Source organism: Hyperoodon ampullatus (assembly GCF_949752795.1).
Source record: "Hyperoodon ampullatus genome assembly, chromosome: 7".
NCBI lineage: Eukaryota > Metazoa > Chordata > Mammalia > Artiodactyla > Ziphiidae > Hyperoodon > Hyperoodon ampullatus.
This window is the reverse complement of record NC_136920.1, coordinates 11935498-11953877: the sequence shown is the minus strand read 5'-3', so window position 1 is coordinate 11953877 and position 18380 is coordinate 11935498. Positions and strand designations below refer to the sequence as shown.

General features: G+C 50.8%; 1 protein-coding gene across 5 annotated transcripts; it reads right to left on the bottom strand.

Moving 5' to 3' along the window:
* Positions 1-2179: 2179 nt before the first annotated feature.
* On the bottom strand, positions 2180-18234 carry GANAB (glucosidase II alpha subunit; the record flags this gene model as incomplete). Of its 5 annotated transcripts, none has more annotated exons than XM_079708469.1 (25): positions 2180-3092; positions 3211-3311; positions 3451-3563; positions 3687-3800; positions 3978-4052; positions 4163-4239; positions 4464-4528; positions 5622-5865; positions 6041-6142; positions 6421-6517; positions 6615-6758; positions 6998-7077; positions 7181-7307; positions 7390-7625; positions 7814-7967; positions 8552-8732; positions 8982-9078; positions 9166-9249; positions 9424-9497; positions 10308-10373; positions 10834-11013; positions 14826-14953; positions 15201-15309; positions 15459-15563; positions 18197-18234. In XM_079708469.1, the coding sequence occupies 25 exons, from the start codon at positions 18232-18234 to the stop codon at positions 2983-2985; spliced, it is 2901 nt and encodes a 966-aa protein (XP_079564595.1). In that variant the 3' UTR covers positions 2180-2982. The 5 variants fall into 5 exon arrangements, with proteins under 5 accessions (XP_079564595.1, XP_079564594.1, XP_079564596.1 ...); XM_079708468.1 differs by having other exon boundaries at positions 9166-9253; positions 9428-9497; XM_079708470.1 differs by lacking the exon at positions 10308-10373 and having other exon boundaries at positions 9166-9253; positions 9428-9497.
* Between the last annotated feature and the right edge of the window lie 146 nt (positions 18235-18380).

The window sequence follows — 18380 nt, the reverse complement described above, 5'->3', positions numbered from 1 at the left end:
CGGAATCAGGTCCCTTTCTGGGATGAAGAGTTTATATCCATAGTGTTTTTCCAGCACATCTGGCAGTAGTTCAGGAGCAAACTGCTCTTCTTCAGGGTTGTAACAGGATCTTGGTCCACTTTTGTGTAAGAGATAGGTATTGTCCCCATTTTACAGATAAGTAACTAAAATTGCGCCAAATCATGTAATTCCCATTGTACAATTTTCTATGTCCCTTCTAGATACCTGACTCCAGGAGCTGTATTGTCTCCTCTGGCCCACACTGAAACAGCTGACAGTAGGGGTGGGGGTAAAATGCCAAGGCAATGAGCTATCTCCCAGGGAATTAACTGGAAATTTCTTTTTTAAATAAATTTATTTATTTATTTGTTTACTTTTGGCTGCATTGGGTCTTCGTTGCTGCCCGTAGGCTTTCTCTAGTTGCGGCCAGCGGGGGCTACTCTTCATTGCGGCTCATGGGCTTCTCATTGCAGTGGCTTCTCTCGTTGTGGAGCATGGGCTCTAGGCACGCGGGCTTCAGTAGCTGTGGCACGCGGGCTCAGTAGTTGTGGCTCACAGGCTCTAGAGTGCAGGCTCAGTAGTTGTGGCTCACGGGCTTAGTTGCTCCACGGCACGTGGGATCTTCCCAGACCAGGGCTCGAACCCGTGTCCCCTACATTGGCAGCCGGATTCTTAACCACTGCACCACCCAGGAAGCCCCTGGAAATGTTTGAGCTGAGGAATTCCATGAACACATCCCCTAACTCCTCACAGGCATAAACCATCCTGAGCAGTAATTTTTCCAAACAAACCTAGTTTCTTGTTAAAATAATCTCTAAGACTTGTGGTCAGTCTGCAAAATGGAGGAAACTACTTCCTGTCACTAAAACAATGGGAAATTTTTTAAAATGTTGCTAGCTAAAGAGAAGCAGCCTTGGGGGCTTCCCTGGTGGCGCAGTGGTTGAGAGTCCGCCTGCCGATGCAGGGGACGCGGGTTCGTGCCCCGGTCCGGGAAGATCCTACACGCCTCGGAGCGGCTGGGCCCGTGAGCCATAGCCGCTGAGCCTGCGCATCTGGAGGCTGTGCTCCGCAACGGGAGAGGCCACAACAGTGAGAGGCCCGCGTACCGCTAAAAAAAAAAAAAAAAAAAGAGAAGCAGTCTTGGGCTTCCCTGGTGGCGCAGCGGTTGAGTCTGCCTGCTGATGCAGGCGACACGGGTTCGTGCCCTGGTCTGGGAGGATCCCACATGCCGCAGAGCGGCTGGGCCCGTGAGCCATGGCCGCTAAGCCTGTGCGTTCGGAGCCTGTGCTCTGCAACGGGAGAGGCCCCAACAGTGAGAGACCCGCATACCACAAAAAAAAAAAAAAAAAAGAGAAGCAGTCTTTAGTATGAGAACATCTGACATATAGCTATTTCTATTCAAGAGGGACCCCGTTAGCTCTGGTCACCACTATTAACTAGGCCTACTAAAATCTGATGACCTTGCTGGGCTCCTCTATGAAAATACCGGCATCAGGGACATCCCTGTGGCGCAATGGCTAAGAATCCGCCTGCCAATGCAGGGGACATGGGTTCCAGCCCTGGTCCAGGAAGATCCCACATGCCACGGAGCAACTAAGCCCGTGCGCAACTACTCAGCCTGCGTTCTAGAGCCTGTGAGCCACAACTACAGAGCCCGCGTACCACAACTACTGAAGTCCATGCGCCTAGAGCCCATGCTCCGCAACAAAGAGAAGCCACCGCAATGAGAAGCCCACACACCACAACGAAGAGTAGCCCCCGCTCGCCACAACTAGAGAAAGCCCACGTGCAGCAACGAGGACCCAATGCAGCCAAAAATAAATAAATTAATTAAAAAAAAATGTCATCAAGCAAGCTGAAGGAGGCTTGCACTCACTCATTTTGCTCAACCAATGAGGCTTATGCTGAAGCTAAATGAAAATGTCAGGTCCTCGGGCTTTTAGGGGTCTGTGGTTCAGGCCAGAACTGGAATCCAGACGCCAACAGTTATTTATGGTTTCTCTCTTTATTGTTTCTCCTTTTATCAAAACCTGTCACAGCTGGGGGCCAAAAGGAAGTAAAAAAAATTCCCACAAACGTTCCCCATCGTCCCCAGTTAGTCCTCCCCCACCCCCCACCCAGGGCCCTGGGCCAACCCTGAGCGCACATGATCATCCCCCCCACCCTCAGCCTTCCCCCAGCAATAAATACAGGTGACCACGATTCGATGAAACCACAACTGATTTCTCCATCTGGAATGCCCCTCAAGGGGACAAAATTTTAGGAGGCAAAAGAAGTCTCGCTCATCCCCTCTTAAGGAGTGGAAACTTCTTTCCCCCAAGGGACAGGGGAGGTAGAACTGCCCCTGTCAGAACCGCAGCTGCTCTAGATAGAAGCAGGGAGAGAAAAGGCTGGGATGCCAGGGAAGAGGATGTTTTCCAGCAACCTCACTCCTTTGATCCATTCATCCCTTATCAGGGTAAGGGGTGGACCCAGTGCATCAATGGGGCATAAAAAGGGGAGGCCTGATAGAGAAGAGCCAGGAGGAAGAAATAAAAGGAGGGAGAACAATTTGCTGGGGAGGGAAGGGGAAGGAGAAAAGGAGCCCTAGAGCTCACTGCCCTCATCTTCTTCCAAGAAATGGCATCAACACACAAGAGACATGAATGGAGAGGGCATGGAGGAGACTCAGGGCCCCCAGAAGAAAGAAAAGAGAAGGGAAAGCAAGGGCCCTGTGGTCCCCAGGTCTTCACAGGTGAATGTGCTCCAGTCAGAGCAACAGAATATTTGGGGATGAAGGGAGATGTGGTGTCAATGGGGTGGGAGAGGTCAGGAGATCACAAAATGAATTCAGAGCCCAGGGAAAGCCCTCTCATCCTGCCCAGATGTTGGCAGAATGTGGATCTTGAGATAAGAAAGGTGAAGTCTGGGGAAGGTCAAACTCCAGGGCAGAAGGAAGAGTAACTATCACAACCATCACACCCCACCCCAACATCCCTTGGGTTATCGCAGGTGAATACTCCAGTCGGATACCACACTGACGCCAGGCTTGCGCAGGATCAACACAGAGGTCTCAGGGTCATGCTGGAAGGACAGGCGACTCTCAGGAGATCCTGGTGGAGGAAAGAGAAAGAGTGCCAGAGTCAATAGCAACTACTTTCCTATACGCAGGGGGTCCCCAACCCTGCCCCTGCTTCTCCTCTTTCCCCACCTGGAGGCCAGATCACTCACCTTTTGTTTGGAGTACCACGGTTGCTGGCTTTCCAGCCCCTATTATCACCACCCGCTCAATCCAAATTGGTGTCTCAAAGTGGCCTTTGGGGTCTGCTGAGCTGGAGGAAGCAAAAATGGATACCCATCAGGAAAAAAACTGTCAGAGCAGAAAGGAGGAGAGCAGAGCAAGGCCATGATGTAAGAGCCCAGTGAGCTGTTAAGCATCCCGGAGGCTGCCAAGGAAGGGTACCTCCTTACCTGGAGACAAGGGTGTTGCCAGAGAATGAGAATCGACGCAGCAGGAACTCACGGCGAGTCTGATAGTTGAACGTGTGCCCATCATCTAGAAAGAGCTCTCCTTGGGCCGTACCCTGAGCAGGAAGTGGGGTAGGCGAGAGCCTGAGCCCAAGAGGGAGTGAGGGGCACATCCCCAGGGGACTGAATCCTAGGAAGGTAGGCAGATGGTTGAGGAGGCTCCCTGCCTATGCGCTCACCTGGAGGCTGAGTGCAACGAAAAGAGTGATGGGGTCATCCTTCATGCAGTCTGAAGAACGCCGCACTCGCATCCAGCGGGGCACAATTGTCCCTCCACGCTGGAACACAGGGATCTAGGGCAAGAGCAGTGCTGGGATGAAGTAGCCCTGTTGTTCAACCCTGGGCTCTGCAATACCTTTTGCTCGTGCGTATCTGTGTCCCCTTAGGAACTGGACTCCAAAGTATACACTCTCTCCCCTTCTGGAAACCTACAGGCAGATGGAGCTGGCAGCTGGGCCAGGCATACTCACACTGCTTAGAGTTACAGGCAGATACAGGGTCTGGGGACCATGATGCTTCTGGTAGCTATGAACGTCATACCACACCTGTGGGTGCAGAAGATATACTCGGTCACTCACTGCACAGAGGACCCCCCACTCTATTTACCCTCTCTGACCTCCACCACCTTTCCCCACCACACCCTTCCTTAACTCACCTCCCCTTGGCCAGGCAGATAGACCTGCACGCCATGAGCCTCAGAGTCTGATACAGGGTGAACCAGCAATGCATCCCCTAAGACACAGCAGAATCAACTCTGAATTGGGGAGATCAGTTCCCAAAGAGGGAGCCCTAGAGCACCCACCCCCTTGCACCCCTGGCCTCGTTCACTCCTCCCTCCCTGCACATCCACAGACATGTCTCTCACAGTGCTTGCTTCTTCTCAGCCCTATCCCAACCCACCACTAACTGTCAGCCCTATCCCAACCCACCACTAACTGTCCCCCTTGGTTTCTCACCAAGCAGGAACTGATCATCTATACTGAAGGTGGTCACATCCTGAGGATAATGCACCCACAGGGGCCTAGGAAGGAAGCAGGACAAGAAAGGAAGACACTTGCTGTTTGGCAGAAGTCAAAGATGCTACCCCAGGCACTGGCAAAAAGAAGAGCACAGGGGAAAGACCCGCAAGCTGGCAGCCAGACAGCCCAGCAGGCTTAGGGACTCAGCTATGCGCTCTAACCTTGGTCTAGACATTTAACTTCCTAACCCGTCTCCCTGCCTCCTCCCACCCTGCTCCCTCTGGAAACTGCTCCGCTTAGCTACCTCCCAGCGGCCACTTCATTATCCTGGCCTGAAAAGCCCTCCAGTTCAGGTTGAATTTTCCACTCCACCTCATCTACCTCTCCCTCTGGTTCTTTATCCCTGAGACACACTGGTTTGTTCCTACTCCTGGAACACAACAAACTCATTTCCATTTCATAATTTTTGCACTTGGAGTCTCCCCTGCTTGGAACATTCTTCCTCTGAGTCACAAAAGTCTGTCTTACTCATCAGTCAGGGCTCATCTTTACGTGGCCTGGTTTTTTTTTTTTTTTTTGCGGTATGCGGGCCTCTCACTGTTGTGGCCTCTCCCGTTGCGGAGCACAGGCTCCGGACGCGCAGGCTCAGCGGCCATGGCTCACAGGACCAGCCGCTCCACGGCACGTGGGATCTTCCCGGACCGGGGCACGAACCCGTGTCCCCTGCATCGGTAGGCGGACTCCCAACCACTGCGCCACCAGGGAAGCCCTACGTGGCCTGTTTGTGGAACTTAACTCCATTACCCTGTTCTATTTTCTTCAAAAAGCTTGCCAGTTTGGGCAGTTTTCCTATTTCCATATTTGTTTACATGTCTCTCTGTCTTCCTCCCAAGAATGTAAGCTCCACAAGGGTAGCACACTTGTCTGACTTGTTTCTGGCTCTGGGGATAGTGATGAGTAATGCCTGGCATGTCATAAGCACTCAGTAACGTTTACTGCTCTTCATCTCCCCACTGGTCTCTTCTTACTCTTGACCTTGCAGTCAGATTTCCCTCCTTTACAAGGCCCTGGCGAATGAAGAAAGAGGCCCAGAGATGGAACCCAGTCTCCCAGCCATCTCAGTCCATTCTACACAGACCCAACTGAATGCCTCACCTCATGATAGGAATCCCTTCACGATGGGCCTGATAGAAGAGGGTGTACCAGAAGGGCAGTAGGGAATATCGCTGACCCAAGGCGTCTCGGATTATGTCATGGTACTGAGACGGTAACAACCACGGCTCTCGCCGACCAGTGTCCAAGTGGGCATGTGCCCGGAAGAATGGCTGGTAGGCACCCATCTGGTACCAGCGCACAAGCAGCTCTGGCTCTGGATTTTTGAAGAAGCCGCCCACATCCGCTAGAGAGGGGAGGGAGGAAACCGGTTGGAAAAGAGGGTGAAGGAGGGCTGCTGCCTAAGGAGCCCCCCAAGGCCCCACCGTGGACTGTCAGTTCTCTGCTCAGGCCTAGGTTTCATGCCCTCTACCTTGCCCCTCTCCCGCCAGAGCAAGGCTCCAAGTTCCTCCCCCCCTCACCTCCGCAGAAGGAAAGTCCCACCAGCCCCAAGCTGAGACACATAGGAATAGAGATCTTCAAATGGTCCCATTCGGCAGCATTGTCACCTGTCCACACGGCTCCTGAGGAAGAAAAGAGGGAGGGAGCTTGCAAACAGTGAAGGGGCTCAGCCTTTTATATAGCTGACCTCTCTAACCTGCCACATCTCCTCTGGGGCCCCCAGAGTCCTGCTGAAGATGGCGGAGTTCACAAGAGCACTTCAACAGGGACTGACCCTCCCACTCCCTGCCTCGCTTTAGTGAACAGCTGGAAGGAAGTACGTAACTCTCAGAGGATGGACAGACTTCTCCAAGAACCAGGCCCAGGTCCCTCTGCTACGGCTTTATTCTCCAAATCTTACCAAAGCGCTGGGAGCCAGCAAAGAAAGCCCTGCTCAGGACAAAGGGGCGTTCTATGCCCCCGGAGCGCAGCACCAGCCCATCAGCAGTCGCCATGTGCTGCGTGGGAACAGGAAAGAAGGGTAGTGAGGAGCAAAAGCCAGCTGTCATCGGTGCAAGTTCTCAGCCCTTGGTCTCTCCTCTCTCAGTCCCTTACCACGTAGAGGCCATAGATGTTATGCACGTCTCGGTGCTCCCAGCCCCCATAATGCTGGGCATCCTTGAGCATGGTGACCTCAGGACCATTGAACACAGACGGTTCATTCATGTCATTCCAGACATAGAGGTTGGGAGATGAGCCCTGAGAACACAAGGCAGAAAATGGGGACAGACGACAGAGGGGAGGAAGAAGACAAACAGTGTCAGAGCAGAGAGCTCCTAGGAATCCAGAAAGATGCATTTCTCAGGGCCCTCCCAGGATCATCAAGGCCCCGATATCTTATGAGCAACCAACCATAGCAGGGCTAGCAGGCAGAGAATGACTGATTCCAAGAGGTAGAGTGGGAAAGACAGAGGCAGGTCGGGGAGGGGCTGCCATACCTCATAATTGTCAAAGCGAAACATGTTAGCCCACCAGGCCCTCATCTTGGGATTGGTGAAATCAGGGTAACCAGCTGCACCTAGAAGAAATCAAGGATGGCTTTCAACCCCGGAGGGGCAAAACAGCCTCCACTCTAGCTCCCTGGTCTCCTAATAGCCTCCTTCAATTCCGGGCCCACCTACCTGGCCAGCACCAGCCTTCGTAGTCAGAGCCATCCCGGGTTTTAACGTACAGACCCAGGTTCTGCAACTCTTCATGTACGCGGTAGCCAGAGTCCACCTTGATGTGGGGGTCCACGATGGCCACCAGCTGGGGGCATGGAACATGGGTGGTCAGAGTTCTCCAGGGCTATCATGCCTGAGAAAACCAACCATGGCTGCGGCCCTCTTACCTTCCGCCTCTTGGAGGCCAAATGCTCAAGCATGGTGAGGGGCTGGGGGAAACGGCTGGGGTCCCAGGTGAAATACCGCTTGCCATCAGCATGCTCAATGTCCAGCCAGATGACATCGCAAGGCAGGTTGTGATCATCAAAGCCCTGATCGACTTCCAGAACGTCAGCCTCATCCCGATAGTTCCAGCGGCTCTGGTGGTAGCCGAGGGAGAAGAGCGGGGGCAATACCTGGGTCCCTGCAGGTTCAGTGAGGGATGGGGGTCACAATGGGGTCAGGCTCAACCCGGGGCCAATGAGGGAGATGAAAGGGCACAGGGCTAGAGAACAGGCCAAGGCACAGGATTTCTGAAAATGCAGTCATCCCTCAAGAAGCCAAGGACCAGAAAGGGAGGCTGCAGGCTGACAGAGTAGGGACACCGCGTACCTGTGAGGCTAGCGTACTGCCGGAAGACATCAAAGACAGACGGCCCAAGTAGCAGGAAGACATCAATGATGCCACTCTCTGATATCCAGCGAACATCTGTCTGTGGGGTCTCCCCAGAGCCCTGTAGGTAGTCCAGCATCTTCCCAAACAGGGTCTGCAGAGGGGACCAGAGAGAGGTCTGATACCACCCTCTTGCTTCCCAACCCAAAGACAAAGCAGCAGTGTTTTCCTCAGAGTCCTCACACAGCTGGCTCCTTGAGTCACTTCGGGCTGAGATTAAATGTTAACTCCTCAGTGAGGCTTCCCTGGGCCCCATCATAAGCAGCACTGCCCACCCCATCACATGACCGCTGCACTTCTTTCTTAGAACTTACCACCACTGAACTCATCTTCCCTCTGTTACCTGTTTAATCTGTCTTCCTCCTTTCCTAACTCAGTGAGCAATATATCCCCAGCACCTAGAAAAGGGTCTAGAGCTCCTAACGCATACTCAATAACAAACGTATTAATAAATGCAAAAAAGGAAATACCTTCCCCATGAGTCTGTGTCTTCTGGGAGTGTCTGGGAAACTCATATGCTGCTCACAAGGCCCAGGGCCTGTCTCTCACCCAGTCCCCAAACAGGTATCCAAATAGGCCACCCTACCAGCCTCTTCAAAGCAAATGCCCCTAACACACCCATTTGTCTCAAGGCCTGACGATTCCCTCCCTTATCGTTCCCCATGCCTGTGCTCTCACCTTGCCTGCAGTGTTGGAGGATATGTCAACCCAGGTCTCCGCGGCGTTGAGCCAGAAGATGCCCAGGTCCCGATGAGGGCTGTGTGCTAGGAGCACAGGCACAGACCCATATAGGGCCATGCGGTTGTACAGCTCATACTGGAACACGTCCAAATTGTAGAGGCGATACGGCTCCCCACCCCTGCAGGCAGACAGACAGACTGGCCCCAGGCCATGGCACGCACAGCCCCAGCCCCATAGACACCAATGAGGGATAAAAACTGGCCCCTCTGCCCTTTCTCAAAGCAGAATTTTCTGATGGCCAAAGGTTCTCTGGCACAGGAAGTGAGCCATGCTTGTCTGGAGTGTCTAATCTGTATGCACATCTCCCACAGCCCTGACTTCTGACCCCTTCCCTCCCCCCATATCCTGATGTCACTGTAGGACTCACTCAGTGACTTTCAGCCTCAGGTTGTCTGCATGCTCGGGGATCCCATACACATGCTCCATGCCTGGCAGAGAGAAGTCCAAACTCACAGACGTGGGGCCTGGAAGAAAAGCAAAAGATGAGCTCCAGAGCTTCTGCTTGGCAAGGACTCCCTGTCCTCCTGCCCAAGGCTCTCCCAGCCCCTCACCATAGGGCTTGCTGTCAGTGTGAGTTTTAAATGTCTCTTCCCAGGCTCCTGGCTCATCTTGCTCTGCCTTCCCCTGGGTCTCGTCTGGCTGGAAGGAGAAAGCAGACCACTACTCAATCACACACCAGGTCCTCTCTCTTCCCTTGCCCATTTTCTAAATCCCATCCGTGATGGCAAGACTAAGCTCAAATTTCTTGTGGGCCTTTCCCCTCCACCCTCCCAGCCAGCCCTGTGCTCCAACCGCCCACCCCCATCAACTTGCCTTGTCACCATCCCCAGGTGTTTCCTCGGGCTGGGCCCCATCGCCCTCAGCTGGGTCTTTTGATCCTTGCCTGGAAGGTAGGAGAGCTGTCTGCTCCAATCCAGAGGGGGCAGGGACGAGGGGCTAGTGGAAGGAGGGGTGAGGGAATAGAGAGCCAAGGGTCCAAAGGAACGAAGGCATTGGAGGAAGGGACTGAATGTTAAAGCTTGGAAAGGGACCCCCAGTGAGCAGATAAGTGTGCAAAGGACAGGGAGAGAAATGAGAAAGGGAAATGAGAAGTAAATGCCACCAAGAGGTGCCTTCCAAACACAGGCCCAAACCACCAGCCTCTGCCAGCATTCCAGAAGAGACAGGCAGACAGGTTCAAGGGCCTGGGTTCGGAATGCCAGTCCTAGCCCTGCTGCCTCTACCAAGAGACTCTGGCCCAAACTTCCCTCACCGGGCCTCAGCCTCTTGGCGTGACACAGGGTTTTGCAAAGACAAGTGAGTCATAACCATGGTCAAGCCTCTACAAAGGGACTCAAACAAGAGATTCTGCCAAAGGATGCTTTCAAGGGCAGCTGGCAAGCAGCTCTGCCCAGAGCCTCAGTGCACGCCAGCTGAGAGGCAGGAACCCCAGCAACAGGCAGCATCTCTCCACCCCTTGGCAAAGCAAGAAGCTCCCTACATTCCTCAAGGATATCCAACATTTCATCTTCCTACTCCCAGGGGGCTCCTAGCCAGGGGAATGGGGAACGGGAACCAGAGACCATATAGCTGGGGAAAAAGAGGTGAGTGAAGGACAGGGTATGGAAGGGTCTGGGGCACCTTCCCTGGGGGCCAGAGTGAAGGGCGGGTAAGGGCAGAGGAACAGATACAGCACCAGTGGTCATGGATTTACCTAGAGAAAAGGTTCTTGATCTTATCCCAAATGCTACCGAGCGTGAGACTAACTTTATCCGAGAAACTGGGGCAGGAGGAGATGGGTAGGGAAGGGGAAAAGGAGGCACAAAACCAACACAAAAACAGAAACATAAAAGTGAGTTTCAGTCGACAAACTTCCAGAGATGGGGTGGGGGAAGAAATTAAAAACAAAAAACAAAACAAAACAAAACAAAAAAAAGGAAGAAAATAAATCTGGGAAGTGTGATGGTGTGAGAGGGGGAAGAGGGAAAGGCAGACCCCAGCAGGCCTCTCAGGGAGGTGGTGCCCAGGGTACAGCTCACGGACAAAAGTGACTGCCTCCTGGTCTGTACAGGAAATGGAGAAAACTTAGACCCAGGTCTGCTTCCTACCCTCCCTGATGGTCAGCTTCTCCCAGCCCCCAGCCCCGACCTGGCTCTACTACCACCCTGTCTCCTCCCAGGGACCCAGTGCCAGACCCTACAACACCCCTAGGTTCCTTCACTCCTGACCCCTGTACTCACGAGACCCTGGGAGCCCTCTGGTGCTCAAAATTTAAGAGTCCTCGGGCATTGACACTGAGCAGAAGGCTGCGGTCCTCCAGTAAGTCAAGGCGGAATGGCCGTGCCGTCAAGATGATTTTATAGGGTCCCTCAGCCATGGTTAGCTCCACGCTGTTGTCATCCCGGCCAGAGACAGAAAGCCTGGGAAAGAGATCAAAAGGGATATAAGGAAGTGCAAAGTGCCAGGAGTAGTCATGACACTTAGAAGACGGGGGACCTGCTAAGAGCTATACAGGCAGTGTGGTAACAGTACAGGGACAGATAAGTTGACCAAAGGAATCAAATAAAGAGCCTGGAAACAGACCCAAGCATCTTAGAATGTTGAAATGTAACAGATGGCATGGCAGTTCAGTGAGGTCAGGAGGACTATTCAATAACAGAGTAGAAGGCTTCCCTGGTGGCGCAGTGGTTAAGAATCTGCCTGCTAATGCAGGGGACACGGGTTCGATCCCTGGTCTGGGAAGATCCCAAATGCTGCGGAGCAACTGGGCCCGTGAGCCACAACTACTGAGCCTACGCGTCTGGAGACTGTGCTCCGCATCAAGAGAGGCCGCAACAGTGAGAGGCCCACGCACCGTGATGAAGAGTGGCCCCCGCTTGCCACAACTAGAGAAAGCCCTTGTACAGAAACGAAGACCCAACACAGCCAAAAATAAAAATAAATAAATTAAAAGAAGGCTCAACATTTAAAACAAACAAACAAAAACAACAGAGTGGAAAAACACATTTTCTGTATAGAAAAGAAATGGTATCGCACTCCTACCTCATACCAGATACAAATATCAACTCCAGACAGATTATGACTTAAAATTTTAAAGTAAAACCTTTAGAAGAAAATATAAAAAAATATTTTTCTGACTCTGAGGTAGAGAACAATTATTTAAACACAACTTAGAAAACACTAACACCAAAAGGTAAGAGACTTATCTACCTGACAACATAAAATTCAGCATTTCTATTTATTGAAAGATAACCTAAGGGTAATCAAAAACAAGAGAAGTCTGAGGAACTGTCCCAGTCTAGAGGAGCCTCAGGAGACATGACAACTAAATATAAAACAGTATCCTGAATGGGATCGTGAAGCAGAAGAAGGACATTAGGTAAAAACTAAGGAAATCTGGGACTTCCCTGGTGGCGTAGTGAAGAATCCGCCTGCCAATGCAGGGGACTCGGATTCAATCCCTGGTCCGGGAAGATCCCACATGCTTCAGGGCAACTAAGCCCGTGCACCACAACTACTGAAGACCATGCGCCTAAAGCCCATGCTCCGCAACAAAAGAAGTCACTGAAATGAGAAGCTTGCTTGCTGCAACTAGAGAAAGCCCGCACGCAGCAACGAAGACCTAATGCAGCCATAAATAAATAAATAAATAACAAAAAACTAAGGAAATCTGAATAAAATATGGACTTTAAGCTACAAGGATATATCGTACAACACAAGGAATATAGCCGTTATTTTATAATAGCTATTAATGGTGTACAACCTTTAAAAATTGTGAATCACTATATTGTACACCCATAACTTACGTAATATTGTACATCAACTACACTTCAATTAAAAAAAAATGAAATGGTGGCGCAGTGGTTAAGAATCCGCCTATCAACGCAGGGGACACGGGTTTGATCAGCGGTCCGGGAAGATCCCACATGTCTTGGAGCAGCTAAGCTCGTGCGCCACAACTACTGAGCCAGAGCACCACAACTACTGAAGCCCACGAACCTAGAGCCCGTGCTCCGCAACAAGAGGAGCCACCGCAATGAGAAGCCTGTGCACCGCAATGAAGAGCAGCCCCCGCTCGCCACAACTAGAGAAAGCCCGCACGCAGCAATGAAGACCCAATGCAGCCAAAATAAATAAATAAATAAAATTAAAAAAAATAAAAACACTTTAAAAAAAGGAATGAAAAAAGAAAAAAAAGAAAAAATAAGAACTTTAGTTAACAATAATGATATCAATTCATTATGTATGACAAATATACCACAATAATGTTAATAGGGGAAAACAGGAGTACAGGGTATACAGGACCTCTCATAATATTCTTGGAACTTTCCTATAAATCTAAAACTATTCTCAAATTAAAAAATCATTGGGACTTCCCTGGTGGTGCAGTGGTTAAGAATCTGCCTGCCAGTGCAGGGGACATGGGTTCGATCCTTGGTCTGGGAAGATCCCACAGGCCACGGAGCCTAAGATCCCTAAGCCCTCGAGCCACAACTACTGAGCCTGCGCACCTAGAGCTTGTGCCCCTCAAAGAGAAGCCCGCGCACTGCAACGAAGAGTAGCCTGCACACAGCAACGAAAGACCCAATGCAGCCAAAAATAAATAAATAAATAAAATTTAAAAATAAAATTAAAAAATATTTTTTTTTCAAGGCACCTTTAGAAAAGTAAAAAGATAAGCTACAATCTGGGAAACGATAGCTGCAATACATGTAAGTAATAAAGAATTGGTATCAAGACTAATGAATTTCTACAAATCAGTGACGACAAACAACATAAAAGGAAAATAAGCAGAGCAGTGAACTTCCATTTCACAGAGTAGTAAACCAGAATGACAGATAAATATATGAAGACATGCTCAATATCAGTAATAAACTGGGAAAGACAAGCAAGCCAAGACCACCACATGGTATCATCCTACAGCCATTCCACTGACAAAAATTAAGTCCAATAGTACCAAGGGTTGAAGAAGATGCAGTTCAATAAGCCTCTTATATATTGCTGGTGGAAGTGTAAATTGGTAAGCCACTTTGGCTTTATCTTGGAAAGTTGATGATTTCCATATTCTACAACTCTGCAGTTCTTCTCTTAGCTATACACCAAAGAGAAACTCCTGCACAGGGAGACAGGAGACATGGACAAGAATGTTCACGCCAACACTGGAAACAACCCAAATGCCCATCAACACAGAAATGTATAAGTAAATCGGGATATATTCATAAACATAATATTATACAGCAGTAAAAATGAGTTTCTGGAGCTACATGCAACAAAGTTAAATCCAGTTAAGTGAAAAAAGGAAATCCCAAAAGACCACATTCACTAAGATATTTTCCCTATAAAACTCAAAAACAAAATCACATAATTTATTGCTTAGGCAAACGTATGAAGTGTGTATATGTATATACGTACCCACGATATAACTGTGAGAACAAAAAAACAAGGGAATAATAAACTTCAGAATAACAATCATCTCTGAAGGAGTACAGGATAGTGAGATGTATATGTTTGGGTTAGGTGAAGGGTTTATCATGTTATCATGTTATTTTCTAAGTTAAATACTTAACAGAGAGCCATGTGTGGAATAATGACGACGATGTGTCATGACCCGAGTATTTGAATAATCCTATCCTGAATATCTGAGGAGAAATTGAGGAGGGAGGAAGGGAAGGAGGGAAAGAGGGAAGGAAGGGAGGAAGGGGAGAAAGAAAAGAGAGAGAAAAGAGAAGAAAAAAACAGATGAGACAAGACGGGGGGACAGGACAGGAAGGGAAGGGAGGAACCAACCACAGAGACACCGTATTCCTGGAAGGCGAGCTCCATGGCCTTGCTGACTCCCTCTTGTATCTCCAGCACCTAGGCCAGGCCTGGCACAGAAGAGGAAGCAGTATTTCTTTGGTGACTGAATGAAGATAAAGGGCGAAAGAGAAAACAAGTGAGGGAATTCCCTGGCAGTCCAGTGATTAAGACCCTGTGCTTTCACTGCCGAGAGCGCAGGTTCAATCCCCGGTTGGGGAACTAAGATCCCGCAAGCCAAGCAGCTTGGCCAATCAATCGATCAGTCGAGAAAACAAGTGAAACAGAGGAACAGATGAGGGAAGGCTGAGGAGAGCTGCCGGGTGCTATTCAGCTATTATCCCAATGCGGAAGAGAAAGTCAGCTGCCAAATAAAGGTTCATTAGGAAGGAGAAAAGGGCCATGGAGATGGGTATGTTTCTCAGGAAAAATTTACCCAGCTGTGGGGGGATCAGCCACCAACACGTCTGGCACACGGTATCGGGGCCGCCGGGGCTCTAGTTCATCAATTCTGATCCGAGTCATGTTCCTTCGAAGCCCCTGGAGCTCCAGCACAAGCAACACCTGTGGAGGCAGAGGTCTGGGTCTGGAGAAAGGAAAGGGCTATACCAGGAAATGCCCTCTGAACCCATTTCTCTCCCGAGGGGGTCTCCTCCTCCTAGCCCTTTGCCTAAGGGATCTGAAATCTGAATTCCTCACAAAGTACAAGTCCCAGGTTAGATGGCACAGGATGTTGGCTATAAGTTTCCTCTTCCCGAATTACCCCTTAGCCATTTCTCCACCCCCACCAGACTCTTCCTTTTCTCCCGACCTTAGTGACTTCGTTGATCAGATGGACTGTGAGGGCATCAGGACCAAGCTGCAGAGAGTCCAGCAAGGCTCGGTATGGAGAATGGCCTGGCCGTATGCTTCGTTGCCTCCTGCCAATGTGAAATGATTGAGAACGGGGGAGGGTTCCCCAAGGCCCCTAAGTCCTTCTATCAGCTGCAGTGCCCCAGGCTACCTCATCTGCCACAGACACCTCCCACATTACCCTACTTTCCGTTCTAGTCTCCCAGAAATATCATACTTGCAGAAGGAACTCTCTTCGCAGGTCTTAAAGTTGCTTCTATCCACAGCAAGTGTAATTCCTAGGCAGACCCCTAAACAAGCCAGTACCAAACCAGTCCAAGACCTAGGGGGGAAAAGGACAAAGAGGGCACGATCAGCACAGGGTCAGAAAGGGCCCCACCTTCTGAGGTAAAGGCCTCTTCCCACCACAACCCTAAAAGGGGAGAAAGATAGAGTCCCATTAAACAGAAAACAAGGCAGAGTGGACAGGGGTTAAGTGTCAGGCCTGAGGAGCTGGCTCACGCACACCTTTCCTTCGAAAGGCAGAGGAAGTGGACAAAGGATCCTTGGCCTTCAGAGGCCTGGTATTGACTCAGGTTACATCAGCCTCTCAGAGGAAAGGAACAGTAACAGCCAGTCCCAGGGGAAGTGGTGGTACCATATGTGTGGAACAGAGAAACAAAGTAAGCCATGCCTTTTCATTGGCAAGACACTGGGGGGACCTACAGTGAAAAAGTTCAAGATGTACCCTCAGCTAGCCTGCTGGTCACAGGTTCCTAGGGTCCTAACATCCCTAACACTCTAGGCATCCTGCTCCTCTGATCTCCACTGCTATATCTTTGACATAAGTCACCACTGTCACCACCTAAGCTTGAAAAGAATAACAACAGCTAACCTGTATTGAGTCCTAATAGGCACCCCGGGGCCTGGCTAACTGCCTTATACTAACCTTTAACTCTCCCTGCAGTTTTCAGTAGTGTCTAGGCCCAGGTCTCACCCTGAGATTTCAATCTAATTGGCCTGAAGTGGGACCTGGGCATCAGATTTTAAACTCCCCTAAACAATTCTAATAGGCAACCAGTGTTCAGAACCAATTCTTTACACACCCTAATAACTCTTTTCCCTTTGTTTCACTGTTTTCTTGGTGAATGTAGGATTGGGATTTTTCCCAGATGGGAGCACTGAGGTATAAAAGGTTCAATAATTCATCCAAGATTTAACAGCCAGTATGAGGTGACACTGGTGAACTCAGCTCTGCCTAACTGCAGGGCCCAGGTACTTCATGATGTACAGCACATTGCACTAACCACCAGCAGGGCCTGCCTCATTGAGGACCATCACACCAAGGTTACCACAAACTTGTCACTTCCCCAACATGCTATCAAATGACAGACAAGGGACTAACAGGCTTATCTGATCAAGTTAGTTTGTTAAGGATATACTCATCCATTCTGAGTAAATCCTAAATAGGGATTCTCACACTTTAGCATCTGTTAAGAGTTATGTGCAGTGCTTACTAAATGAAGATTCCCGGGTCCCAGGGAATCTGCAGTTTAAACATGCTCTCCCAGTGGCTGATTAGGAGCACACTCTGAGGAAGTGTTCGAAATAAGGGAGAACAAACAAAAACACACACTTCTCCTCAGCATTAAAACTTTGCTACCTGCTAAGAGGGTAACCAAAGAGTAGGGCCTACAAACACATTGTATCCAGCATATCCTCAGTATCTGCTTGAAAGCTAAAGGTAAAGAAAATCACTAGAAAGGAGATCACAGAACACAGTAAGCCCTCCAGTTCCAGAAGAATGTGCAAGGCAAGCCAGGCCACACAGAAAGATGAGGAAAACACCAGGCTTTGTGGTTTAATAGGTCAAGCAGGAACAAGTAGTAGCAAAACAAGCAGAAGAAATGCTACCAGAAAACTCAAAAGCAAGGCATGTGGCCCAGGTCCTGAGGAGTGACTGCAGCGGACACCCTGAGCAACTGACCCCGTGTTCACCAGCCCAAAGCAGCAGTAATCAGAAGTGGAGTCCTACTTGCACAATCTATAAAATGGGTTTGGAGAGACGCCAGTGGGGATAGGATTTCTGAAAGATTTTTCAGATGTGACCTGTTGAAAGGCCCTAAGAACTCAGGAATGCCTTGAACGCCCCTGGGCAAGAGGTGGTCACAAGCCAAGGTCAGGAATGAGTCGCAGGGAAAAGTGCACCCATTTATTGTTTCAGGTCACAGGCTTCTGGAGTCGAATCCACGCTTTTTTCACCACTGCCGACAGTACGTGCCTCTCCCACCCCGATACATCCGTTAGGTCCTGGTAAACACTCTGTGGCGCTGATGACTGTTTCGAACCGTCTTTTCAGTAATATAAATGCAGAACAAACCACTGTTGTGTTTGAGCAACGTCATCCAGGTCGACTGTGAACTTAACGGGATCCTGCCCCAGCCGTGCCCAACGACCGTGGACACCAAACAAGCCAGGGCTGGTGTCCACGTGAAGACAAGGGCAGGGCAGGGTCCGGGGCTCTCGAGGGGAGGGCGAGAAGGGCAGTGGATGCAAGGCTGCTGGCCACGGTGCTTCCAGCGCGGCTGAGGGGCCGCAGGGCAGCAGGCTGCATTCCCGGAGGCCGGGCCGCATCTCTTCCTCTGCCCCGATGGCCCCGCGCATTGCAGGAAAGAGGCGGCAGCGTTAACCGCCGCAAGCCGCCAGGGGAGGGCGGCGGCTGAGGGCGGCCAAGGCCAAGAAGAACGCAAGGCTGCGGCCTTCTAGAGCCACCGGGCCGGAGCGGAGAGCCCCAGAAACAAGGGCCCCCCGACGCGGCGAGGAGGCTGGGGGCACCTAAGGCCGCCTCCAGAGAGACAAAGAGTCCTCACGAGGCTGGAGGTGGCGGAGTCTCAGGAGAACATACAGGAAGGAGAGATACGGGGTTTGGGGGTCTGGGGGCGTCCCGGGCGCGCCCCCGGGATCCGGGCTCCTCACCGCCTCCTACGCGCCGCCACTGCCGCTACCGCCGCCATCTTGTGCCGGGTTTGCTCCTTGACCCGGAGCTTCCCCTCCCCCAGCGCGCGTTGAGTCACGTATCTTAGCGCCCGCCCCTTCCGGCTTCCTGATTGGCCGGCCACACTGAACCCTGGCTTCTGTCTCATTGGCCGAGAGCGTACGC